This window comes from Lepus europaeus, chromosome 6, assembly GCF_033115175.1.
Source record: "Lepus europaeus isolate LE1 chromosome 6, mLepTim1.pri, whole genome shotgun sequence".
Lineage (NCBI taxonomy): Eukaryota > Metazoa > Chordata > Mammalia > Lagomorpha > Leporidae > Lepus > Lepus europaeus.
In genome coordinates this window covers 107,542,843-107,570,408 of record NC_084832.1, presented here as the reverse complement: position 1 = coordinate 107,570,408, position 27,566 = coordinate 107,542,843, and the positions used below count along the sequence as shown (strand labels likewise).

At 41.0% G+C, this 27,566-nt stretch overlaps 2 protein-coding genes across 2 annotated transcripts in view; one reads left to right on the top strand and one right to left on the bottom strand.

Annotated features, from left to right (window-relative positions):
* Positions 1-27,566, bottom strand: part of PDE6H (phosphodiesterase 6H) — a 182,806-nt gene that overhangs the window by 142,446 nt on the left and 12,794 nt on the right. The window lies entirely within an intron of this gene.
* ART4 (ADP-ribosyltransferase 4 (inactive) (Dombrock blood group)) lies at positions 846-15,908 on the top strand. The gene is made up of 4 exons (XM_062194869.1): positions 846-1,329; positions 4,554-5,262; positions 14,030-14,061; positions 15,335-15,908. Exons 1-4 carry the CDS (start codon positions 1,249-1,251, stop codon positions 15,419-15,421), a joined length of 909 nt encoding a protein of 302 aa, XP_062050853.1. The 5' UTR covers positions 846-1,248; the 3' UTR covers positions 15,422-15,908.

Here is a 27,566-nt window from a genome sequence, read left to right as displayed (position 1 = left end):
ATTAAACGCCTGGGTTAAATTCACACACTAGATCTTACTCTTGATTCATGTCAGTTTTACTCATACATGTCTTCTGACATGTCATCATTAAGATTCACTGTAGACTAGCACAGCTAATGTTTTCAGAAGAGAAAATTGGGAAGAACTCCAAATCCAGCACGTGCAATCTCTGGATTGGAGAGTTTTTTTCTTTTCTTTCTTTTTTTTTTTTTTTTGACAGGCAGAGTTAGTGAGAGAGAGAGAGAGAAAGAGAGACAGAAGAGACAGAGAGAAAGGTCTTCCTTTTTCCGTTGGTTTACCCCTCAAGTGGCCGCTACGGCCAGCGCATTGCGGCTGGTGCACTGTGCCAATCTGAAGCCAGGAGCCAGGTGCTTTCTCCTGGTCTCCAATGTGGGTGCAGGGCCCAAGGACTTGGGCCATCCTCCACTGCACTCCCGGGCCATAGCAGAGAGCTGGACTGGAAGAGGAGCAACTGGGACAGAATCCGGCGCCCCAACCAGGAATAGAACCTGGGGTGCCGGCGCCGCAGGTGGAGGATTAGCCTAGTGAGCCACGGCGCTGGCAAGGATTGGAGAGTTTCAATTGTGCCATGGAAAAGCAGCAAAAAGAGCCTTCCTTCTGACAACCACTCTAAAAGGCGTGGCAGCCCATGCTGGGCAGGGCCTATCAGCCGCACCAGCTGAGCTTGACAGAGGCCCACCTTGAGGAGGGATCCTGCCAGCCGCCCTGCATGCGCCAATCTTATTACTCACAATGGAAGCCTGAGGCTCAAGATAATGCATTTGGCCTCAAACACTGTGCAGATCCTTCTTCCTGCCTTGCTGGGAAAATTAAGGCTGGACTGCAGAACCTGACCCTTAATGGGCCTTTGGCATTCCCCTGAATACAAATCAGATATGGGATGTGCCTTTTAACTGGAAACTAAGGGATTCTCTTTCGAAACCCTTATTTGGTGCACATGCCTGGCTCTTTCAAAGGAATTTCAACTCAGCAAAGAAGTTGGAGTTGATTTCAACCTCCGGGGAAAGCTGCTGGTTGTTGGTGGTCTACGGAAGTCTCAGCACAGACAGGATCACGGAGAGTTCTTGCTGAGACTCACTCAAAGAAAACCCAAGGGAAGTCTGGAGAACCCATTTCAAGATGAAGTTGCAGTAGCAAAGGAGAAGTGCTTTCAACACAAGCCATTGCTGCCTACGGATCAAAAGGTGCTGGAGGATTCTTCTTCCCGGGATTACTGCAGCTACAGCCATGAGAATCTTTCTCCTTAAGGGGCAGCTGCTCCTCCTGCTGCTCCTTTCTGGCCTGCAGAGATCCACAAAGAGTTCTGAGGTAGGAGGAGATGAGGGGATGATCTATTTATGATAAATTCTCCAATAGATCGTTCACCTGGTGACAACCTCTAAATAAGCGAAACCTTATTCACTTGGGATCTACTTTCAGTCAATAATTTTAATAAATACAAGGATGCTTCCAAAAGTTCATGAGAAATGGAATTAAAAGTGTATTGTGGTATAAAAGAATTTTGAAATCCTTCTTTTTTCATAATATGGCATATTCCACAAAATTTTTGGAGACCCCTTGAATGCATGGATTTCAAAGATTTTTGCCTTAAACTAATCTTTTCATTTCACTTTTCACAAACCTTTTGAAGTAACCTCATAGTATTAGTGAAAACTGAAAGCAACTATTAAAAATGTAGACCTCTTTAGAGTTTATAAATTTAGACTTATAAAAGCCAGTGGCATAGTTATTTTCTTGATTCTCCATTTAAAATTAAGTAAAATATTGTTTCCATAAAACAATACAAAATAAACCAAATCTATGTATTTAAACTGCACTGTATAGATCAACTGAAAATTATAAGCATGGTACTATAAAATTTTACGTAAGAAAAAATAATCTAACGTTAAGAGATCACAGAATATATTTGAGATCTAGTAATACAGATTTTGGAGTTTATCATGAGATTTGGTAACACAGGATATTATTGGTTTTGTTTGCTTTGGCTTAAATAGATTCTGTAGACCTATTTTTAAATCTACTGTAAAGAATTATTGTTAAATTTATTTATGAAGATTTATTTATTTATTTGTTTGAAAGGCAGAGTTACAGAGAGCAAGCAAGGGAAAGACGGAGATCTTCTATTTGCTGGTTAACTCCCCAAATGGCCAGGAACTTCATCCTGGTCTCCTATGTGGGGTCCAGGGGCCTAAGAACTTGGGCCATCTTCTATTGCTTTCCCAGGTACATTAGCAGAGAGCTGGGTCAGAAGTGGAGCAGCCAGGACTCAAACCAGCACTCATATGGGATACTAGCATCTCAGATAACAACTTAACACACTGAGCCACAATGCCTGTACTGGTTAAAATTATTTAATCTGTCTTAAAAATCTGTCCTAGTTTACATACAACCAGATGATATCTCATAAATAATACAGTAAAAACATCCAATGATGTGTTTTTTGAGTTCCAATCCCAACATCCTTAACATTGACTGAATGGACTCGTCTTTCAACATGCACCTTAGTACTATTTATGTATAAAGCATCATTGCATTGTCCAGAAAGAAGCATCTATTTGGATTTAGATAATTCAGCTAAGGCTCTAAATGGCAAACTGTTATGGCTTAGTGGACTTTTTTTTCAGTCCCCTAACTTCAGTTTAGCAGCATTAGCTGCATTAGCTGTCAATAAGTGATATTCAACTGGCCGCCCATTAGAAAAGAATATCTTTTTCCCACTCCGGGTTTCCAAGAAAAGGACATCTCTCTTCACCCTTCACTCACTCTGCTCCTTTGGACATGGACACATGCACTTTATAGGTAGCAATACAATAAGTAAGTAAAGCAATAACTGGGTATATTGGGTTGAGCTCTGCTCTGCTTCTTCCTCCTGGGTGTTAGTCTGATGGCAAAAGGGCATGTGATCTCTGTTCCTCCATTGTAAGAATGTCACCTGGACAGGTCACAGCACAATACTGCTTGCAACTAAGGGGACAAGTCTGCCTCAACCTGGAATTTACTCTTTTTTTTTTTTTTTTTTTTTTTTGACAGGCAGAGTTAGACAGTGAGAGAGAGAGACAGAGAGAAAGGTCTTCCTTCTGTTGGTTCACTCCCCAAATGGCCGCTACAGCCAGCACACTGCGGCCTGCGTGCCTCGCCAATCCGAAGCCAGGATCGCCAGGAACCAGGTGCTTCCTCCTGGTCTCCCATGCGGGTGCAGGGCCCAAGCACTTGGGCCATCCTCCACTGCCTCCCGAACCTCAGCAGAGAGCTGGATTGGAAAAGGAGCAACTGGGACTAGAACCCGGGGTGCCGGTGCCACAGGCAGAGGATTAGCCAAGTGAGCCGCAGCGCCAGCCCTGGAATTTACTCTTACCAAGCTTATTTGACATCAGACCTACAGATGTGTGCTCCAAAACGGCATGATCCAATAAGAAAAATTATAGTTAACCTTCACATTTGTTCTTTTTTTATTCCTCAGTTTTTTCAGGATCTGGGAAGACAAGAGGGTTGTAATTTACTGGAGGCCCCTTTGGAGAACCTAACACCACTCATCCCTTAAACTTTTCTGAAATTAAGTGGGCAAACATTTTATATAGATTCTAAGCATTCATAAAAGAGATAATCCCTATAGCATTTATGAGAAAATATGAAGGGGGAGGAACATAGATGAAACACAAAGTATGAAGGTACTTCAAACATTTATGGAAAGATGGAATTAAAAGGTAAATTTCGGCTTTGTGATAAAGCAGATTAAGCTACTGCTTGGGATGCCCACATCCCATATCAGAGTACCTGGATTCAAGTCTTCCCTTCACTTTCAATCTAGCTCCTGCTCATGTGAAACCTGGGAGTTAACAAGTGGTGGCTCAAGTACTTGGTTCCCTACCACTTGGCTCCTCCTGACTTCAGCCTAGCCCAACCCCACTGCTGTAGGCATTTGGGAATGAACAAGCAGATGAAAGATATCTATATCTCCCCACATCTCTCTTTCTCCCTTTTTCTCTCTCTTTCTCATGTGTGTGTGTCTATTATTGTGCCTTTTATATAAATAAATACAAATTTTAAAGATAAGTTAGTTTATCAGTGAAAAAATTAAATCCATCATAGTTTCTTTATAACACACACTTTCCATGAATTTCTGAAGACTCTTTGTACTTAGGCACTTTAGGTTTTTTTGCACCAAAACAAATATTTTTTAAAAATTCTATTTTCCATGAATTGTTGAAGTATCTAATTTAATTAAACTATAAGGTTATTATTTTTTATTCAAAGTACCCAATATGCAAAAACACTGTGATTTCAGTGATATAAAAAGGGTTACTTCCTCCCAGGGGAAGGTGAACTTTTGATGAATATTTTCATCTTTCATCAATGTTCAGCCAACCGAATTCAATCTTTAGCACAGGTCAATGATGCTGAAAGGACAAGATGTAACATAATCAACAAATCTTTGTTTTGGGGATATTTGGCTATATACAGTGAAGCAAATCTGCTACTACATGTACCAACTGACTTGGGAAATTAAAAGCGAGATTTTTCTTTACTTCCAGGTTGCAATTAAAATCAACTTTGACTTGGCACCAGATTCCTTTGATGATCAATACCAAGGCTGTAGCAAACAGGTCATGGAGGAGTTAAGTCAAGGAGATTATTTCATGAAAGAGCTGCAAGCCTATAAGAACTACTCCAGGGTATGGCACAAAGCCCACTTAACCTGGTTGAACCTAGCAAAAGCTCTCCCCGAGAACATGACTATTACACATGCTGTGGCCATCTTGGTTTATACATTGAACAGCAATGTTCGCTCTGACTTTATGAGGGCCATGACCAGTGTTGCCAGGACTCCACAGCAGTATGAACATTCATTCCATTTCAAATATCTACACTACTACCTGACCTCAGCAATCCAGCTGCTGAGGAAAGAGATGCTCATGAAGAACAACAGTCTGTGTTATGAGGTGCATCATGGCACCAAGGATGTCTACTTTGAGGCCTACATAGGGGCCATCGTTCGATTTGGCCAATTCCTCTACACCTCCCTCTTAAGAGAAGAAGCACAGAAGTTTGGGAACCAAACACTATTTACCATACTGACCTGCCTGGGTGCACCTGTACAAGACTTCTCCCTCAAGAAAGAAGTCCTAATACCTCCCTATGAGTTGTTTGAGGTCACAAAAATGAGCTACTATCCAGGAGGATACTGGGTGCAATTGCGGTCAGCTGGGAATCTGAGCACATATAACTGCCAGCTGCTAAAAGGTATTTTTTAAAATATTTATTTATTTGAAGGTAGAGATACAAAGAGGCAGAGGCAGAGAGGTCTTCCATCTGCTGGTTCACTCTTCCAAATGGCCGCAAAGGCCAGAGCTGGGCAGATCTGAAGCCAGGAGCCATGAGTTTCTTCCAGGTCTCCCATGCAGGTGCAGGGATCCAAGGACTTGGGCCATCTTGTACTACTTTCCTGGACACATGAGCAGGGAGCTGGATCAGAAATGGAGCAGCTTGGGCTCAAACCGGTGCCTATATGGAATGCCGGTACTGCAGGCGGCAACTTTACCCACTACACCATAGCACCAGCCCCTAAAATGTATTATTGATCTAAGTTGAATCTACTCTTTTCAGAATCACAGACCATGACTCTTATTCATTTATTTTGAAAGGCAGAGTTACACAGAGACAGAGTGATCTTCCATCTACTGGTTCACTCCCCAAATGGCAACAAAGGCCAGGGCTGCACCAGGCTGACGCCAGAAGCCCAGAGCTTCCTCTGGCTCTCCCACAAGGGTGCAGGAACCCAAGCACTTAGGCCATTTTCCACTTCTTTCCCAGGCACATTAGCAGGGAGCTGGATGGGAAGTGGAACAGTCAGGTCTGGAACTGGCACCCATATGGGATGCCAGCATCACAGGTAGAGGCTTAACCTGCTATGCCTGAGTGCCAGCCCCACCATGATTCTTTTATAAAAGTTATTTTTTCTAAGTGGGCTTGGGGGGAAAATACCAAAAATATAGATCTCAGTATCCAATAGTGTTCAAACCGACAGATTAGAGAACACATGCTTTATTTCTTGGTTTTTCCTCTTGTCTTTCTCTTCAACTACCTCAATTTCCATAATAGCATCACAGTAGTTCCCCTTTAAACTTGTGAGATGTATTACAAGTCCTCCACTGTATATCTAAAACTATGGATAGTACTGAACCTATATATACATATACTATGTTTTTCCTATACATATATACCTGATGTTAATACACAAGCATAATGAAAAAGAATTACAATATACTGCAAAAAATTGTATATTCTCACTTTCCAGCTACCTCTCAAAATCTTATTATATGGTATTCACCTTTCTTGCGATGATGTGAAGTTTTGAATGCCTATGTGAAATGAGGTGAATGATGAATGATACAAGCATTGTGACAGAAAGGTTACTTAAACACAGGAACTGTGATACAACATAGTAGATTCTATAACCAAGAGAGCAGCCATATATATCATGGGAAAGTTGCATATACAGCATGGATACCCTAGACAAGGAATGATTTATGTCCAGGGCTGAAAAGAACAGGTCATAAAGAAATTTCATACTACTCAAAATAGTGCTCAATTTGAAACTTATGAATAATTTCTGGAATTTTCCATTTAATACTTTTGTATTGCAGTGAACTATAGGTTACTGAAACTGTAGAAAGTGAAACCATAGATAAGGGAGACTAAACCATAGAAAAGGTTATAATTGTTATGCAAGAAAATTCCAGACAGACTGAATCTTCAAAAGATAACATGTAAATATAGCATTTTTATCTTCTCCCTCAAACTCATTTTTGTCATAAGTCACTACAAGGTTAAGAAGTTCTAAAAGTAAAGTAGGAAGCAAAATATATTAATTTTCCACTTATCAACTGCTTTCTACTGTGATAGGAAGCTTTCATACAGGATGAATGAAGTAAAATCATTGTCTTGGGAGAAGGCTTAGTCTAATGAGAAAGGGAAACATGAACAAATATCTATTCAAATGTCTAAGCAATGGTTTTTGGCTGCTAAGTGCAGGAAGGACCTCATTCTCCCTGGGGGAAGTAAGGCAGAATCACAAGAGGGGGTCTTTTAAAAACAGATTTATTTATTCACTTGAAAGGCAGAGTTATAGAGAGAAAGAGAGAGAGAGTCTTCTATCTGCCTGGTTCACTTCCCAAAGGGCGACAATGGCCAGGGCTAGTCCAAGTTCAAGCCACAAATCTAGAACTCCATTGAGATCTCCCACTTGGGTGACAGAGGCCCAAGGACTTGGGCCATCTTCTACTACTTTCCCAGGACTTTAGCAGGGAGCTGGATTGGAAGTGGAGCAGCCCAGACTTGAACTGGTGCTCATGGGATGCTGGTGTTACAGGCAGTGGATTAACCTGCTGTCCCACAATGCCAGCCCCACAATAGGGAGTCTTGACATGAGCATGAGGGTTTTCAGCAAAATAACGGAAAAGCCATTTCAAGCAGAGAAGAGCATATGCCAAGTCACAGGGATTTCAGACAGTACAATGTCCTCAGGGTATCTCTGAATTTCTGGATGGCTGGAGTGCAGGTTGTGTAAGATGTAGGAAGGGTATAGGAGCAGGAAAAGAGTAGTCACTTACCCAGGTGGGAGAGCTTAGCTACAGCCTGGTTGTAAAGGTCTGGTATTTCATACTCAGGACTTTTAAACTACATGCTGTAGGTAATAAAAGTTGTTAGAAGTTTTTAAGAAGTATAATACCAACTAGATCAATATTTTAGAAAGAGCTTTTATGATATTATGAAAAATGAATGGAAGCAGGAGAAATTAGAGGTATCAATCAAAAAAGTTAAGCTCCTTTTTAAGACTTGGCTGATTTATTTTTATCTTTCTATATTTCCATAAAGTCATTTCACAGAAAGAGAGTCCTGTAGCAAATGCTGTGCGCTATTTGATTTAGGACAAAGCATGTTACTATCATATATGAATTAATTCACACCCACAGTTGACTGCAATGTAGTCAATAATAAATGAAGGATTCTCTTTCACACCTCTGAGTGATCTGGGCTTGGATCAGGTAACCAAAAAACAGTTCCAATCCTTGAAAACCTAGAGAGGGAAAATATACTACCAATTTCAATCTCTAGTCAAGAGTAAGGATCTTGAATCAGAAATGATCAGGTGTGGTCATTCACAATGGAATTACCAGACTAAACTTTTCTTATAGAAATTCACCAATTAGAACCTTGGGAAAAGACCTTATAAACAGTATAATAAAAATACAATTGGTCATGGAGACTGATGTTTTTCTCTATAAACTGAAGAGGGAAGAGACAAGTCAGACATATCACATCATCAACCCAGAGATGAAACTGGAGCATTTTCCTAGCCACTACAGCTCTGAAATTATCCAGAAGAGGAAAGACAGAGAGGAATAAACCCAGGATGCAATGATGCCCTTTTTCCTTTGATACTGGACTCTGAAAGTTGCAGAGAACTCTGGTCCATTCTCTGATTTGGCCTTATCTACCTAAACCTCATTGACTGGTTGTTAACACAGCCAATTTGTTGGACCCACTCAATATCTACACATCTCTACAATTAAAAACAAAAAGCTTTCTTGGCTTCAGAATGTTTTCAGTTATTGAATACAGCATTTTTTTCCCTCAGTAAGCTAAGGAATGTTTCTGTTAATGGGTAAACAATGCTCTACTTACCCCAACAACCTGGAATAGCCTGGGGCTAATGCATGTATGAACCATGTGATGAGGGTGGTAGTGTGTCTGTCTAATATAGGGGTCTTTCTTGTTATAGACAACTGGGTCCCCATCCCTGGTGCCAAATCAAAATAACAAGGACAAGGTTATGGAGTGAAGGAAATTTAATCTGCCTACAAATTTAGAGCATAGCAGACTTCTAAAGGGGCTAAAAGGAAGCGGGTGTTGGTTCCGCAAAATCACAAAAAAAGCTGCAGGTCTCTGGTGTCAGGAGCCAGGGCTTGTCACTAGATCACAGATAATGCATTCCTTCTTCATGCATCACTTCACCATTGTGCTCCCTGAGGTCCATGGGTGTCGAAAGTAGATCTAGCCTGACCAGATACCCCTGCCCTGGAAAAGAAGTTGAGATAAGGAACAAGGAATTTGTGCCTTAGGACATGGGTAAGCAGGAAGCTGCTAGTCCAGGCCTGAAGCATTAGCTTCCCAGTTTTACATTTAAGCAGAAAAAATTGTTGGCTTATGTTATTTTATACCTGGTTACACTTCCTATAAGTAAGATCAGTAGAATCCCCAGACCTAATTTTCTAGTTAGCTGCTATTGCCCCTTCACTCCTCCCACTAGCCCAGCTTCGGGAATCCACACTTGATATTTCTCTACAAACACGGAGTCCTCTCAGGAGACTGTTTCTCAATCTTTCAATTGTTTTGGTTTTTTTCACTAACAGAAGCCACAAGCTATTCAATTTCCCCCAAAGTCTCTCTGAGGCAGGTGAATCACGTTTCCTCCCTCTTAGTCTTACAGGCAGAACACTGAAAGACACCAGGAAGACCTTCAAATCAGCCAGTCCAGAGACTGTAATTCCACCAATGAAAGGAGGTGTACTAAAGGGCATATATGGGTTCGTCAGGCCCTCACTTGATGTCAAAATTGATCCTGCTGATTTGTAACTCAATGTCAAAATACTCCCAGGAATTCTCACTTTCAGAGAGTCAAGAGGTCAAATAGCATAATACATTTAAAGAAGTACATTTGCAAAAGAAAAAGCATTCTAAACTAAAGGCTTTCCCCTCTGACTCTTCTATCACCCGTCATGTGATCTACACTGGTTACCATAGGAACAAATGTTTCCATGCCCACTGGAAGACTTAAAATATGTTAACAGAATGTTAATTAGTTATTTGCCCTTAACTGTTGCTTCCTTCAGCAACATATCTGTGCCAAAAATCTGCAGACTCACAAAATACATGCTCTGTTCTGTGTCGATGGATTCACAAAGAAGAGTTTTATTTGTTAAAATGTTTCACATAATCAAAATTCTTAACATGTCTCTAAAAAACGCAGCCAATTGTTTGTAATAAGCCTCATTTTATATGTAAACTTTGTCAGCTACTAGCAGTGATAACATGGACAAATGGCTTAGTCTCTGTGCCTGGGTTTCCTTACATATACATAGGAATTTTTTAAAAAAACCTACTTTACAAGATTCAAGCGTGGAGAAAATTAAATAATGCATGTAAAAGTTCTTAGAACAATGTGTGACGTAGGTAAGTACACAAAACATTTAAGCTACTATTGCTATTACCATTATTTAGTTTATCAACTTATTATTTTTTCCTGCTTCCTTTTATTCTGGGCTTCAATTCCCTAAAACTAGCTTTCTCTATTTGTGCATCACACTGACCTTGAAGGAATGTCTGTCTCAAATGAATGGATGAAAGAATAAGTAACCAAATGAATCTGGAAGAACATGTGGCATGTGAAAAATGAATAGACTTTGGAGCCAGAAAGATCTGGGTATATGTTAGCAGTGGGGCCTTGTGAAATGACTTAACTCCAGAGCCCGTTTCTTCATTTATAAAATGGAAGGAATGCTTGCCTTGCAGAAATGTTGTGATAGCTCTTGGCACCCATCCACCCTTATAAATAAAGCTGAAAATTTCTGGGAAAGTGCTTTTCACATGGTGACAACTTTTGACTATTTAATATCTTAAAATTTAACACTCATTACGCTCTGGATTTTTGATAGAGGCTTTGGAGAGAATTTGCCTAACACTAGATTAAGTGTTTTGACTTTCTCCTGTTAATCACATGGGAACTATTGGAAGGTTTCAGACAGAGGACAGAACATTTCACTTAGATTTTAATAAAATTGATCTCACAGCTCCATTGAGAATAGACTGCAAAGTTAAAGGAGAGACACCAGTTAGGAGGCTACTTAATAATCCAAACAAGATGGGCCAGTATTGTGGCACAGCAGCTTAAGCATCCCCTGCAATACTGGCATTCCATATGAACATGGGTTCAAGTCCCAGCTGCTCCATTTTCAATTCAGCCCCCTGCTAATATGCCTGAGAAAGCAATGGAAGATGGCCAAAGTGTCTGGGTCCCTTTTACCCACGTGAGAGATCTGGATGGAGTCTGCCTCCTGGTCTCTGATTGGCCCAGCCTAGGTTGTTGCAGCATTTGGGGAGTGAACCAGAGAGTGGAAGATACCTAGACATCTCTCTCTCTCTCTCTCTCTCTCTCTCACTCTCTCACTCTCTCGCTCTCTTTCTTTACGTTTCAAGTAAATAACTTTAAAAAAAAAATAATCCAAATGAGAATTGAAGATGGTAGCAAGGGAAGTGGCGATATTTGACCTGATTCATTATATATTCTGAAGATTAAAACAAGAGAACTTCCTGATATACTAGCTGTGAACAGTGAGAGAGCAAGAGGAGTGCAGGATGGCTGCAAGGTTTGGGCTTGAGTAACTGAAAGGATAGAGTTGGCATTTACTGAGATACAGAAGCTTGTAGATGGCAGAGACTGGGGCATAAAGTTGGGTTGTTGACCCTACTGTACTGATATGAATGCTGAGGCCTGGTACAGGAATTTAGTATCCGACATATAAAACAGTCTTCCAAGCACAGATGTCTGATCGACAGGAATGCAAGAGCCTAGAATTCAAAAGAGAGACACAGGCTAGAAAGGCAAATTTGCAATCAGTGGGGTACGGGTGATATTCAAAGACATGCGATAAGATGAGCTCTCCACAGCAATGTGTACATAAAGAAGAGAAGCTGTCTAAGGACAATTTCTCAGGGCACTCCACAATTTTATAAGCTCAGGATGAGAAGAAATAAATAAAGAATACTGAGAAGGAATGGCTGGTGAGAGAGGAGAAAACCAATAGAAGTGGGACCCTAGGAGCAAAGTGAAGAGTATCAGGGAAGAGAGAGTTGTAAACTATGATAAATGTGGTTGATATGCTAAGTTTGATGAGGAATGAGAATGGACATTTAAGTTCCTTAAGTTCAGTGTATGAGCTCATGTTACCATGTGGACTCACAGAGATACTTAAGCTTTCCTTGCCTTAACTTCCCTCATCTGCACATTAGAGATAATAGTGTCAATTTCATAAGGATGCTCTGAGGATAACACTGGTTACTGAATATATTACTGTACTCATTCAATACATACTCAGTTGTGTATTAGTTAGAGGTGGTTGTGGTAGTAATAACTGTGGTAGTCGTAGTGATAAAAGTGTTTCCAAAATCCATGAGATGCTCTCATTTTTTTATGTGAGAAAGTTAAGACTCAATGAAAGCAAATTAGCATGGTCAAGGTAAGACTGCTAGGGACAGAGATTCAACACCAGAGCTAATCATCTCGAAAACCAAGATTTTTCTGTTATACTCCTGTTCTGCCACCGTTTTCTGATAAATCCTTTCAGCAGAATCTTATCCCCTTGAGAAGTTAGAGAGAATGGAGTTGGAAGGCTCTGTTATTATCTCCAGCCTCCGTAAGGAGAAAACAAAACACAAAATGAGAATCATTCTAATGACTAACCCACCAGAGTAGTACTAATGGTTCCGAGGTCTCTGAGGGGATTCAGAATGTACAACTTTAACACAAACTTTGAAAAAAAGTTTAAAAGATATATTCACTATTAATTTCCTTGTTATTGGTAAAAATTTGGGTTTTAAAAATTACTAAAGATATGGATACAGATGTAGATGTAGGTTTCTGATCCCAAACTAAAATTTCAGTAAGTCAAAAAAATTTCACACATTATGAAAATATATTTCTCCCTCATCTGGTCACCCTGTCCAAAAATGAGTAGATTGAGGCAATCAGACTAGAGTCTTTTTCTATCTCAAACATCTTTTCTACTCTAAACATCTAGTGAAGACTGGTTGAAGAAGAGATCCAATCTTTATATACACCATTTTTAGAAGATTTCCCCCTCTCTCTTCCCTATCCCACTGTATTCCCAATCAAGACTTATACCTGGCAGCAATGTTTTTGTTTTCTAGTTTTGTTTCCATCAGTTAAAACTCACTAGCTGTTAACCTCTCCCATACTTCCTGTGAAAGGTGTGTATGTATAGGGAGTGCAAACACATGTACACACACACACAACACAGCAAGCAAGACTCAATACTTCTTGTGTGCTTTGCAATTCAAAAAAAATCTGTGAATGGATATGCAATGTACGGACTGACAACACAGTGGTTATGACACAGAGTTGAGTCAGATGACCTAAATGCTGCCTACACTACTTACTAGACCTGTGACATTTGGCAAGTTTCTTCACATTTGCCATAGTCTCATCAATAAAAGTAAGGATAGGCATGGGCATTTGGCACAGTGTTTAGGATACCATTTGGGATGCCCGCATCTTGCTCCATTCATAATTCCAGCTTCCTGCTACTGTGCAGCCTGGGAGGCGGCAGGTGATGGCTCAAGTTCTTAGGTCCCTGCCACACACATGGGAAATGCAGATTAAATTCTAGGCTCCTTCATGGTTTCGGTCAGGCCCAACTCTGACTGTTGCAGGCGTCTAGGGAGTGAACAAGCAGATGGAAGTCCTTTCTCCGTCTTCTTTCTATCTCTGCCTTCCTTAAAGTTAAACAATGTTTTAAATGAGGACAATGAAAATAAATACCTCATAGATTTGTTGTGAAGATAAAATGAATTAATATATGGCAAGGGCTCAAAAAACAGTAAGTACTTAATGTTAGCTTTCACAGTGGTAATAAAGAAGATAATTAAGGTGGAGAGTAGTGATGTTAATACTATCGATGGTGATAAAGGTGGAAAATCATGAAATCTCTACCCAATGGATGTATAATCTAAGGTAAATCTCTATATTTGCTTCATTCTGCAACATAAGCAAGTTAAATTCTGTTAGAAAAATAGAATACTTTGCTTAAAGTAACTAATTTCAAATATTTTTATAAGTAATTTTCTGTTAAGTGAGAGGATAAATTAACTACTTTTTAAAAAATCTGCTACCTAAAACATCTCTAATTTCTGTTTTGTTTTGTTTTTACAGATTCCAGCAAGAAGTACACCCCTACTCCTATAGTTAATATTTTTCTTTTCTTTTTGACCAGTGTCATCTTCCCCCTCCTAAATGGGATATAAAGGAATCTGTGGCTCCTTTTTTAAAAAAATATTTAAATGAAAATGTCCTATTAGCTATTTGGCTACAAATGGGAATGCATTTGCCAGGAAGGACGATCCTATTATACATGTGCTGAAGCCAGTAAATGACCTCCTCTTACTAAGTCTATTTTGCCTTCCCTGACCTCTTTGCCTTACTCTCTGAAATCAGGGCAGCCTGAATATCCCCACGCTGCTATCAAGGGATGCAGAGCTAGCTCAGCCCGCCTCCTTGGCCAATCAGTGTATTTCTTCCCCCATGGACACAGAGATTCACACTGGAATAAAAAATGACCCTGTGAGAGTGAGATACGGTCAAGGTACCTTTCTGGAATTGGAATTGGGAGTAGAATGAGAGTCTCTTTTTTGAGTGAAGATTAGTGAAAGCACAGTATATGCATCTAACATAGCTATCTTGCTATCAAAAGAGATACTACCTCCCTGAGAAAGGAGCTAGCACAATGAAGAGTTGAGAAATGAAAAGAAATTGAGTCTTGGTGATAGTGTATGAACCTCTAGATCAAATTGTGTTTCAAATTGAATCCTCCAGACTGCTTTATTACATTTTTGTTTACATGATTTGAATTAGATGTTCTATATTAAGCACTTGAAGGATTTATGATGCTATAAGTACTCTCATTTTTTTACTTAGTGATCCTAAATAGGAACAAATCAAAGAACATTGAGTTAGAAAATAAAGGAAAAATTCCTCAACAAATGGAAAAGCTCTGAGCCCCCAGAGACTTACCCAAGCTGAAATTTCCCTCCGAGATTTTTTTTTTATCAGCATTCAAGATCAAACTAAGGTATTCTCAGATGACAGGAAAAATGAAAGCTTGAGAAATAAAAAAGTCATGAAAGATGCTAACGATACCTCATTTAACTTCCAGTAACAGAGCTCTACATATATGTGTTTAAGATATAATAAAAATCAAATTTTAAACACATACATTAACATATAGAGGATTTAGTGGCACAACTGATTTTATGTCTTCATAGCAAAGTTAAGTATATTTATTGGGAATATGTGGCTGTATACAGAGATTAAAGAGAGAATATGGGAGACAAACAATTGAACACAAAGCAAATATCAAATATATATTGACTTCCCATTCCCATTATGTGATAAGCATGAGGCGCAAAGAATAAAAAATTATCAAGTCTCACAGTTAGAAATGTTTAACTCTTCTCTCAGGTGGTGTGCCATTTAGGTGGGGACATCGGGAACTATTTTACCTCCAAAGAATGTAATCTTGGATACATGAAGAAGGGTGAGGACTAGCTTCATAACTTTGAATTCTCCAAGTGCATGCCTCTTAGCCCCTTTGAGAAGACTTGGATGAGAAGTAACCCAGTTCACCAACTCTATAGAACTCCCCAAAGAGCGCCTGTGTCATGACTAAAGACTGGCATCTATGTACAATTATTCTTTAAATCAGAATTTTGAAACAAGGCTAAGTGCACCTCTGTCACCTAGCATTGTTGGTCTGTGACTCATTACATAGAATCTTTCACCAATTTGTGGTTACTTAGTGAACAATCTTCGAGGCACAGCTCCAGTACCAAGCTTTGCAGCAAACCTTGGTGTAGCAGTAGTAAAATGCCATGTTAGGAAAAGCCACCAAACATCTGACATATTTGTTCCTGTGCTATATAAATGCATTTATTGAGTCATACTATGTACCAAGTACTCTGAGGATTAAAAGTTGAATATATGAGGCCGTATCTCTGTTTTTTTTTTTCTTTTTTTTTTTTTTTTTTTGACAGGCAGAGTGGACAGTGAGAGAGAGACAGAGAGAAAGGTCTTCCTTTGCCGTTGGTTCACCCTCCAGTGCGCTGCGGCCAGCGCACCGCACTGATCCGAAGGCAGGAGCCAGGTGCTTATCCTGGTCTTCCATGTGGGTGCAGGGCCCAAGCACTTGGGCCATCCTCCACTGCACTCCCAGGCCATAGCAGAGAGCTGGCCTAAAAGAGGGGCAACCAGGACAGAATCCGGCGCCCTGACCAGGACTAGAACCCGGTGTGCCGGTGCCGCAGGCGGAGGATTAGCCCTCTCATGGGTTTACAATCTTCTAGAAGAAATTAAAACATGAGTCACAAAGAAAATACCATAAGGGTTCAAAACAGAGATTCCTTCTAACTGAAGCAAAAGGAGAAGGTTTTAAGTAGGAGGCAGTATTTGAGCCAGGGCTTAGGACACATGGGTGGGAACAAGGGAGAGGATGGAGAAAAAAACAGTAAGAAAGCCTGGGATGTGCCAAGTGCTTAGTTAGTGGTTAAAGCAAGTGCAAATAATAAATGCAAAGAGTTGAGAGAAAACAGATTCCTCTGGTCTTCAGTTAGATCCAAGCTTTCTATCAGAGTCAAGGCTCTATTTAAGCGAAAGTAGAAAAGAGAACAGAGTAGAAAAGAGACAGAATGCAGGAATGAGCAATGTGAGTGCAGGGTCAGAAAGCAGACAGGTCTGGCAGATGGTGATGGAACAATGAAGGCTGGGGAGAAAAGTTGAAACCACTCAAACTGCAAGTCAACCTAAAATAAAGCATTTTATCTCCATGAGAAATAGATTTTCTGTGTAAGACAATTCTAGGTCACTGACTCAAAGTGTGCTTCAGCACAAGCAGCCTCTAATAATTTGCAAGACAGACATATTCTGGGACCTGATCCAAAATCAACAAAATCAGAAAACCAGCAATCTGTGCTTTAATGAGCCTTCTAGATGACTCTACTAAGCACCAACAGTGGGGAAAACTGTGACTCCCGTGACTACTATCCTTATAGGAGTAATGCTTCCTAAAAAGGTAACCTACTTCTTCCTCCTGCTGCTTTTGCTTTACAGAAGAATTCTCTGTCCATAGAAATTATTCTTCTGAAATTATGTAGGCATTGTGGTGTAGCAGGTAAAGCCTCTGCCTGCCACAATGGCATCCTATATGGGCACCAGTCCTGCTCCTGGCTATTCTTCCAATCCAGCTCCCAGCTAATAGCCTGGGAAAAGCAGCAGAGGATGATCCAAAGTGTTTGGGCCCCTGCCACACATGTGGGAGACCCAGAGGAAGCTCTTGGCTCCTGTTTTCAGCCTGGCCCAGCACTGGCCATTGTAGCCATCTGAGGAGTGAACCAGCAGATGGAAGATTTCTCTGTCTTTCCCTGTCTCTGTAACTCTGACATTCAAATAAATAAATCTTTTTAAAATAAATATGTAGATATGTGAGTTTGGTTAAGGATAAATGTATATAGCTCACATTCCCTCAATCTCTCCTTGTAATCCAAAGTTTTTGTGTAGTAGATCATTGACAAATTAAGTCAACACCTAGGAGTGGGCATTTAGAGTAGCACTTAAGACGCCCCCTTCCCACATCAAAGTGCCTACGTGTGATTCTGGCTCCAGCTTGATCCCAGTTTCATATGAGTGCAAACCAAGGGAGCAGCAGTGATGGCTCAAGTAATTAGGTTCCTGCCACCCACCTGAGATTCCTGGATTGAGTTCCTACATCGGGGCTCCCAGCTTTAGCACTGCCCAGAGGTGGCTTCTGCAGGCATTTGAGGGGTAACTAGCGAATTGTATCTCTCTCTCTCTCAAATAAAAATTTTTAAAAATATAGAAACTGATTCGACATCTCAGTTTAATGCTCATGAAACTACAGGAGATAAATTTTAGAAATTTCCTGTACTTTCTGCTCATTTGTTAAACTAGGATATCTTTTGAAAATAGAATGTAAGCTCTATTGTGTGCAAATTCACATTAAAGGAGACTACTTCCTGGGGTGGGTCTTCAGCCTAATGGTTCAGATTCCGCTTAGGGGAAAGAGAGAGAGAGAGAGAGAGAGAGATGGAGAGATGGAGGGAGGGAGGAGTGTAAGAAGTGCACTCTAAGGGGAGAATTGGACAGAAACAACACTCGAAATCCTATAAGAGGGAGAGGAACACTGGACCTGGAGGGTGCAGACACGCAGCATAAGCACAGGCAAAAGAACAGTTACTACAAGCAGCCTCTAATAACTTGTAAGAAAGATGAATTCTGGGGCCTGGGTGGGCCAAGAGCCAGAGCAAGTGGCACCTTGGAGACGGAAGTGAGACTGGACTGCAGCAACTCATGTTGATATAGACAGAGGGACAGCGTGGCATGAGTCAACACTGGAGCCCTGGGTGGTTAGTGGTTGTTAGCAGTTGTCTGCAGACCCAGTGGAAGTAGAGGGCACACATTTATCTCACCCCACCTTCCCCACAACAGCGCCTGCTGCCCAGCTAGAAAGAGCAGGCACCATTTTGGGTTTGGGAGGGAGATATGGAAGACTTTGTGCATGCACACAGCAACTTGTTGAGATAGGACACCATCTTCTCGGCAGTACTGGTGGCAGTGCTAGAGATAGAGCAATATCTGGCCTGGACTCTTGTGTATTTGTGTGATCCAGATTCCAGCGGAGGGAACAATCCACAGTTCCTACTGACTTTGAGCCTGGCTAGGAAGTGGCTGAGCAAACATAGGATGGTTAGGCACCTTCAGCCTCCCAAAAGCAAGACGCCTAGGTGGAGCTGTCTTGGGGAACTTCTGCCTCTCTGTTGACTGGATACACTGGCAGAGCTGAGAAAAACATCTGCACCCAGCAACTGTAGGAGCCTTCTGTGCTGAGACCGTGGGGACTCGGTGGTTGTGTGAGAAGGTGCAGGGTGTGGCAGGGTCTCTGGGCAATCACTGACAGCAGCTCCACATGCTTAGAAATCCTTGGTTGCCTGGAGCAGGCCACTGCAGTGGGAACTGTGATCACAGTAAGAACTGTACAGATCCTGATGATCCCCCCCAAAGAAACACAACAACATTTCAATATTAGAATGTGAAGATGAGGACATTGAGGAAATGCCAGAAAAGGAATTCAAAATTAATCATAGGATTACTCAAAATAAATCAGAAACGAACTTCTATTTTTTCAAGAACTAAAGAAAACTATACAAGAAGGAAAACTTTCCCCATGAAATTGAGATTTTAAAGAGAAATCAAAATAAAATGTGAAGTAATGCTATAACTAGTACTGAAACAGTATTTTACACTTTGTGTTTCTGTGTGGGTGCAAACTGATGCAATCTTTACTTAATATATACTAAATCGATCTTCTGTATATAAAGATAATTGAAAATGAATCTTGATGTGAATGGAATGGGAGAGGGAGCGGGAGATGGGAGGGGTGCGAGTGGGAGGGAAATTATGGGGGGTGGGGGAAGCCATTGTAATCCATAAACTGTACTTTGGAAATTTACATTTACTAAAAAAAAAAAAAAAAGGAAAACAGATGTCAATAATGTTGACTAATGTGTGTTCCAATAATTTCTATGGCTATTTGAACTATTGTAGTTGAAAAAATAAATGATCTGATTTCTTAAACAAACAAACAATAAAACTGTCAACCCAGAATACCATACCCTGCAAAGCTCTCATTTATGAATGAAGGCGAAATAAAGACCTTCTTTAACAAACAGAAATGGAAAGAATTTGTCACCACTTGTCCAGCCTTACAAAAGATGCTTTAGCAGGACACACAGCAGACTCATAAAATGACAAATGCTCTAAACAGTACTCTGGCCTCAGAATCAACCCTTAAGGCATTCAGATCTGGCTAAAAAACCCATGAGAGCATTTAAGGCATGAAAAGCTAAGACACTGTGGGGGAAAAAAAAAAAAATGACCTAAATGAAAGAACTCTGTGAGATCCCAGTGGAAAGAAAAGGCCATCAAAGAAGGGAGGAGAGAACTTCCACTTTGATTATGGCCTTGTCTAAATAAGGTCGGAGTTTGTGAACTCAAGAGGCTTCCATAGCCTTGGCAGCTCATGACAAGAGCCTCAGGTGATCACTGACATCATAAATAACAGAATCAACTGTTAAATCAACAACAGGAGTCACTGTGCACTTGCTCCCCATGTAGGACCTCTGCCCTTAATGTGTATTGTACTATGAGAATTAATGGTAAAACTAGTCTTCAAACAGTACTTTATACTACATGTGTCTGTGTGGGTGCAAACTGTTGAAATCTTTACTCAGTATAGAGTCGGTCTTCTGTATATAAAAAAAAGATAATTAAAAATGAAGCTTAAAGAATTAAATAGCTTGGAATAAATTTAACAAAGGATCTCTATGATGAAAATTACAAAACGCTAAAGCAAGAAATAGAAGACATTAAAAAATGGAAAAACCTTTCATGTTCATGAATTGAAAGAATCAACATCATCAAAATGTTCATATTACCAAAAGCAATTTACAGATTCAATATGATCCCAATCAAAATACCAATGACATTTTTCACAGATCTAGAAAAAAATGATGCTAAACTTCATATTGAAACACAAGAGACCCTGAGTAGCTGAAGAAATTATAACAAACACAAAGCCAGAGGCATCTCAATTCCAAATTTCAAGATAATACTGTAGGGCAGTTATAATAAAAACAGCCTGGTACTGGCACAAAAACAGACTTGTTGACCAATGGAACAGAACAGAAACTCCAGAAATCAATCCATGTATCTACAACCAGCTTATCTTTGACAACGGAGCTAAAATTAATTCCTGGAGCAAGTACAGTCTCTTTAACAAATTGTGCTAGGGAAAACTGAATCTCAACATGCAGAAGTATGAAACTAGACCCATATTTTACACCTTACACAAAATCCACTCAAAATAGATCAAAGACCTAAATCTACAAATCAATACCATTAAATTACTAGAGAACATTGGAGAAACTCTGCAACACATTGGCATAGGCAAAGACTTCCTAGAAAAGACCCCAGAAGCACAGGCAATCAAAGCCAAAATTGACAAATGGCATTACATCAAGCAGAGATGCTTCTGTGCTGCAAAAGAACCATTCATCAAAGTGAAGAGGTAACAGACAGAATGGGATAAAATATTTGCAAATTACGCGACTTAGAAAGGGTTAACATACAGAATCTATAAAGAACTCAAGAAATTCAACAATAAAACAATCCAGTTAAGAAATGGGCAAAGGACTCAACCAGGCATTTTTCAAGAGATGAAAAACAAATGACCAACAGACACTTGAGAAAATGCTCAGGATCACTAGCCATTAGGGAAACGCAAATCAAAACCATACTGAGGTTTCACCTCACTACAGTGAGAATGGCTCACATAAGCAAATCAACAAACAATAAATGCTGCTGGGGATATGGGGGAAAATGTACCCTGGTCCACTCTTCTTGGGAATATAAACTGTTGCAACCACTGTGTAAGACAGTATGGACATACCTCAGAAATCTGAATATAGACCTACCATATGATCCAGCCATCCCACTCTTGGGAATTTACCCAAACCAAAAGAAATCAGCATATGAAAGAATTATCTGTACCCACATAATCACTGCAGCACAATTCACAATAGCTAAGCTATGGAATCAACCCAGATGTCCATCAACTGTTGACTTAATAAAGAAATTATGTTATATATACACTATGGAGTACTACTCAGCTGTAAAAAAAAAAAAAATGAAATCTTGTATTTTGTAACAAGATGGGTGTAACTGAAAACCACTACACTTAGTGAAATAAGCCAGTCCCAACAAGAAAGATACCATATGTTTCCCCTAATCTGAGGTAACTAATAGAGTATCTGAAATGCATTGTATTAGAGTGAAACAGACATTTTGAGATTTGATGATTGCTTACATGCTATTTGTTGAACTCTTTTACTAAGTGTAGGGTTAACTATATAATCATTAAGTAAACTGAAAATAGATCTTTGTAAAAATTAAGAGTGGAAATGTCAGAGAAAGGAGGAGGAAGGGATGGAGCACGGGCAGGAGGGAGGGTCATGGGGGGAGTGTTACTATGTTCCTAAATCTGTATATATGAAATAAATGAAACTTGTATAACTTAAAATTTTTTAAAACTTAAAAAAAAAAAAAAGATTCCACATCCCACATCTGAGTGTCTGGGTTTGATTTCCAGGAGCCCTAAATCCAGCTTCTTCCTCCCAATGCAGACCATTGAAGGCAGCAGTGATGGCTCAAAAAGTTGGGTTCCTGACACCTATGTGGGAGATCTGGATTGCATTCTAGGCTCCTGCTTTTGTCTTGCACCAGGCCCAGCCCCAGCCATTGAAAGTGTTTGGAAACTGAACCAGTGGATGGAAGTTTTCTCTATATATGTACCAGTGTCTCTCTGATCCTCTATCTTTCAAATAATAGCGAGCTAGAGACTACACCTAAGGCTGCATAGTATTATCTACTATAGCAGTTTAATTTAAGTAATATACGCATCTCTCCTTTGTATACAAAAATACTCTGGACCCATTTAATAATTTTTATCTTATAATTTTTTTTTTTTATTTTAAAGCCAGAGACAAGGAGAAAGGGATTTTCCTTCTACTGGTTCACTCCCCAAATGCCTGCAATATCAAGGGCCAGGCCAGGCCAGGCCAAAACCAAGAGCCAGGAATTCTAGGTCTTCCATGTAGGTGGCCAGAGATATGGTGGGTCCTGATCTAGTTGGGCTTTATGGGTCATTGTAAGGATTTACACTTTCAGTGAGTTCACAGTTCAGCCAGAGTCCTAGAGGGAAACAGCTGATGCCCTGTGACTAGGACAATTCAAGTAGAGTTTTCATAAATAGGTTATAGAGTTGTGAACAGGATGCAGGGAAGCCCCAAAATGTAGTAAGTACAGGGTAGCTTGGAATACCAGGGATCTGTTAGTCTCTATTATTATCTTTAACTCTAAAGGAGTTAGGGGAGGGAAGAACTATAGAAATCTGGAGATGATAGCATTCCAGGAGCTTAGGAGGTCATGTAGCATCCAACCTTAGTTTCTGCAAGAAATAGTCAGGGCCAGACCTTACTCTCCTTCATTCTCATATAAATGCCTGGGCTTCTCCATTGACCAAACCCAATAATAAGCCATGGACAAGGAAGATTGTTGACATGAATGTGCTCAGTGACATAATGGTTAGTTGATATGAAGGTTAGTTCAGGGGCTGGCGCTGGGGCATAGCAGGTAAAAGCCACCACCTGCAGTGCTGGCATTCCATATGGTTGCCAGTTCTAGACCCAGCTGCTCCACTTCCCATCCAGCCTCTGCTATGGCCTGGAAAAGCAGTAGAAGATGGTCCAAGTCCTTGGGCCCCTGCATCTGTGTGGGAGACCCAGAAGAAGCTCCTGGCTCCTTTCTTCGGATCGGCACAGTTCCAGCCATTGCAGCCATCTGGGGAGAGAACCAGTGGATGGAAGACACCTCTCTCTCTGCCTCTGCCTCTCTGTAACTATGCCTTTCAAATAAATAAATAAATCTTAAAAAAAAAAAAAAGTTTAGTTCATGTCAACTAACCTTTCTAGATATAGCAGGGTAGAGAAGGTGCACCCATTAAGGCTAACTGAAGATATCGAGCACTAGCTAACCCTTTTGAGTTTTTGAGTTTTAGAATCTACTCTTGTACATCACTTAGATAGAAAGTTCATATCCCTGGCCCAGGAATTCCATCAGCTGGTTTACTGTCCTGGGGTGCTGTCAATGTGTTGATCTTCTACCTGAAGTCTAAAATGTTTGTTTGCCTCATGTAAGATAGGAGACGGGACTGTTGGAGAAAAAGTATAATTAACCTAAAGTCTCTGGTTCCAGAGGAGGAACACTTACACCAGGCAACAAAGTAAAAGTTGCATAAGTTGTCATTGTTGGCAAGAAATTAAGACACAAAGGTCTTCAACTAACCACCTAGGCCCCCAGAGGTATCAGTCAAAGGTGAAGGCAATCTAGAACACAGTGTAGTACAAGAGCATAGTGATGAGTATCAATTACAGATTTGAGACCAGTTGTTAGGGGTGAAGGGAGCTGTCTATAATTTGTACCATTGATCTTGTAAGTTACAGCCAGTGAGAGGGAGAGACAGAGAGAAAGGTCTTCCTTCTGTTGGTTCACCCCCTAAATGGCCACTATGGCCAGAGCTATGCCAATCCGAAGCCAGGAGCCAGGTGCTTCTTCCTGGTCTCCCACGCGGGTGCAGGGGCCCAAGCACTTGGGCCATCCTCCACTGCCCTCCTGGGCTACAGCAGAGAGCTGGACTGGAAGAGGAGCAACCAGGACTAGAACCCGGGGCCCATATGGGATTCCGGCGCCGCAGGTGGAGGATTAGTCAAGTGAGCCACGGTGCTGGCCCTACTGATGACTTTCAAAAAGAACTACAGAAGCAAGAAGACAGTGGATGGTATCTTCCTTTTTTTTTTTCCCCCTCAGAGATTTATTTATTTGAAAGGCTGAGTTGTAGGAGGGTGGTGGGGGAGAGTGAGCGTGAGAGAGGTCTTCTATATCTGGGTTGCTCCCTAAATGGCCGCACCAAGTGGGGCTGGGCCAGGCCAAAGCCAAAAACTTCATATGGGTCTCCCACATGGGTGCAGGGGCCTAAGGACTTGGACCATCTTCCGCTGCTTTCCAAGGTGCATTAGCAAGGAGCTGGATCAGAAGGGGGGGTAGCCAGGACTTGAACTGGCACCCATATGAGATGCAGGAGCTGCAGGCAGAAGTTTAACTACAGCACCGGCCCTGATATCTAACTTTTAAAGGGATAAGTAGGACAGGGAGCCACCTTAACTACCTAAAATTCTAGAACTTATGAAAATATTCGTTAAAAACAAAGACATTTTCCAGTAGGACATTTTTGAAAAGCTGAGTACATTAAAAAGTATAATTGCACTAGAGGAAACACTTCAGAGTTCTTCAGGCTGAAGGTAAATTATTTCATGTGGAGAAATGTAACTCCAGGAAATTTAGATAATCAGAAGACATAAAATACAAGTAAATATAAATGAACACTGACTGTATGAAGACCCTGTATGTTTTACAACTTTTATGTATATCTAGACTTTTTCTAAATAAAATATTTTTTGAAAAATGCAAAATAAATTAAAAAAAAAATAAAACCCTGTACACAAAAACAATAGGTTCAGGAAAAGTAGAAGTCTTATCTCCCCCTTTCTTACATATATGACGGTGTTAGAGTGTTTATTTTGTTTTTTTGAGAGAGAGAGTGGTAGCAATTGTATCAGCTGAACATTCTCCTCAGAATGAAACAGATATTAACAGACACTGATTGCAAATGAACAAGGTTTCACCTTTGGACGCTGACAGGAAATGAAGAGTTAAAATACTAAAATTCATCACAAGGTGGGCTTTTGGCATAACAGTTAAGACACCAGTTGGGATGCCCTCATCCCATATGAGAGTGCCTGGGTTCAAGTTTTGCTCCCAATTCCAGTTCCCTGTTAATGTGCACCACGGGTGGCAGCAGGTAACAGTTAAACTAATTAAGTCCCTGCCACCCAAATGGCAGACCTCGACTGAGTTCCTGGATCCCAGCTTTGGCCTGGCCCAGCACCTGCTATTGCAGGCATCTGGAGAATAAACCAGCAGAAGGGAGTGTTCTCCTTTCTGTCTCTCAAATAAATATTTTTAAAAAAAAACAAACCACTCATTCTTTTTTCAAACCTCTAAGTCAGGTCCCTACCACCCACATAGCAAACCTGGATTGAGTTCCTAGCTTCCAACTTGGGTCTGGCTTAGTCCCTATTATTGCAGGCATTTGAGAAATGAACCAGCAGAAGGGAGTGCTCTCCTTTCTCACTCAAATAAATATTTTAAAAAAAAAAAAGAAATAAAAAAGAAAAATTAATTTTTTTTCCAGATCTCAAGCTTTTTTTTTTTTTTTTTTTGACAGGCAGAGTGGACAGTGAGAGAGAGACAGAGAGAAAGGTTTTCCTTTTTGCCGTTGGTTCACCCTCCAATGGCCGCCGCGGTAGCACGCTGCGGCCGGCGCACCGCGCTGATCCGATGGCAGGAGCCAGGTGCTTCTCCTGGTCTCCCATGGGGTGCAGGGCCCAAGCACTTGGACCATCCTCCACTGTACTCCCTGGCCACAGCAGAGAGCTGGCCTGGAAGAGGGGCAACCGGGACAGGATCGGTGCCCCGACCGGGACTAGAACCCGGTGTGCCGGCGCCACAAGGCGGAGGATTAGCCTAGTGAGCCGCGGCGCCGGCTCAAGCTCTTGAAATGGTCAAAATTCACTTGACCCTCCCCATAGGATATTCTCAAGCACTATTTGGAGGTAAGACAGGGATTCCTTATTTAAAATGGCAATGGCAGGGCCGGCGCTGTGGTATAGCAGGTTAATGCCCTGGCCTGAAGCACTGACATCCCATGTGGGCGCCGGTTCTAGTTCCAGCTGCTCCTCTTCCAATCCAAATCTCTGCTATAGCCTGAGAAAGTGGTGGAGGATGGCCCAAGTCCTTGGGCCCCTGCACCCACCTGGGAGACCCAGAGGAAGCTCCTGGCTCCTGGCTTCAGATCAGCGCAGCTCCAGCTGTTGCGACCATCTGGGGAGTGAACCAGCGATGGAAGACTTCTCTTTCTGTCTTTACCTCTCTCTGTAACTCTTTCAAATAAATAAAAAAATAAATCTTAAAAAAAAAATGGCAATGGCAATCACAGTGAAATCCTGTTTTACAGTTATCATTACTACTTTTCTAATTCTCAACAAAGTTCCTGTTAGATATCATGTGACAGGGTAATTTCAAGATCAATCTTGAGAGTATACACTCACAGTGAATAAGAGCCAAAGACTTTATGGTAGGCAAACGGACTTTTCCTAATTCTTCCCAAATACAAGCATATCTCAGAAATCCTACTTCTGGGGCCGCTGTTGCATTGGTTTGAGTCCCAGCTGTTCCACTTCTGATCCAGCTCCCTGCTAATGTGCCTGGGAGACTCAGATGGAGTGTCAAGCTTCTGGCTTCAACCCTGCCCAGAACCAGCCATTGCAGCCATCTGGGGAAAGAAACAAGAGACTGAAAATCTCTCTCTACCTCTCCTTCTCTGCTTATCTTTCAAATAAATAAATCTTGAAAAAAAAAATAAAAAAGAAGTCCTACTTCTGCAAGTACTGTAAAAGGTTACAGTATCTTCCCATTCCTTTTTAAAAAAGATTTTATTTATTTGAAGGGTAGAGTTACAGAGACAGGTAGAGACAGAGACAGAGAGGTCTTCCATCCACTGGTTCTCTCCTGAAATGGTTGCAACGATAGGGGCTGGGCCAGGCTGAAGTCAGGAGCCAGAAGCTTCTTCCAGTCTCCCACATGGGTGGCAGGGCCCCAAGTACTTGGGCCATAACCTGCTGCTTTCCCAGTTGCATTAGCAAGGAGCTGGATCAGAAGTGGAGCAGCTGGGACTCAAACTGGCACCCATAAGGAATGTCGGTGCTGCAGGCCAGGCCTTTAACCCACTATGCCACAGTGCCAGCCAATATCTCCATTCTTTTATTTATTTATTTATTTATTTATTTTTGACAGGTAGAATTATAGACAGTGAGAGAGAGAGAGACAGAGACAAAGGTCTTCCTTCTGTTGGTCCACCCTATAAATGGCCACTACAGCCGGAACTGCG

Excerpts from the sequence above, each read along its gene's own strand:
- ART4 (XM_062194869.1), top strand. The coding sequence starts at position 1,249 with ATGAGAATCTTTCTCCTTAAGGGGCAGCTGCTCCTCCTGCTGCTCCTT. Across the intron at positions 5,263-14,029 it reads TAACTGCCAGCTGCTAAAAG|ATTCCAGCAAGAAGTACACC; the intron begins GTATTTTTTAAA and ends TTGTTTTTACAG. Across the intron at positions 14,062-15,334 it reads AGTACACCCCTACTCCTATA|GTGGTGTGCCATTTAGGTGG; the intron begins GTTAATATTTTT and ends CTCTTCTCTCAG.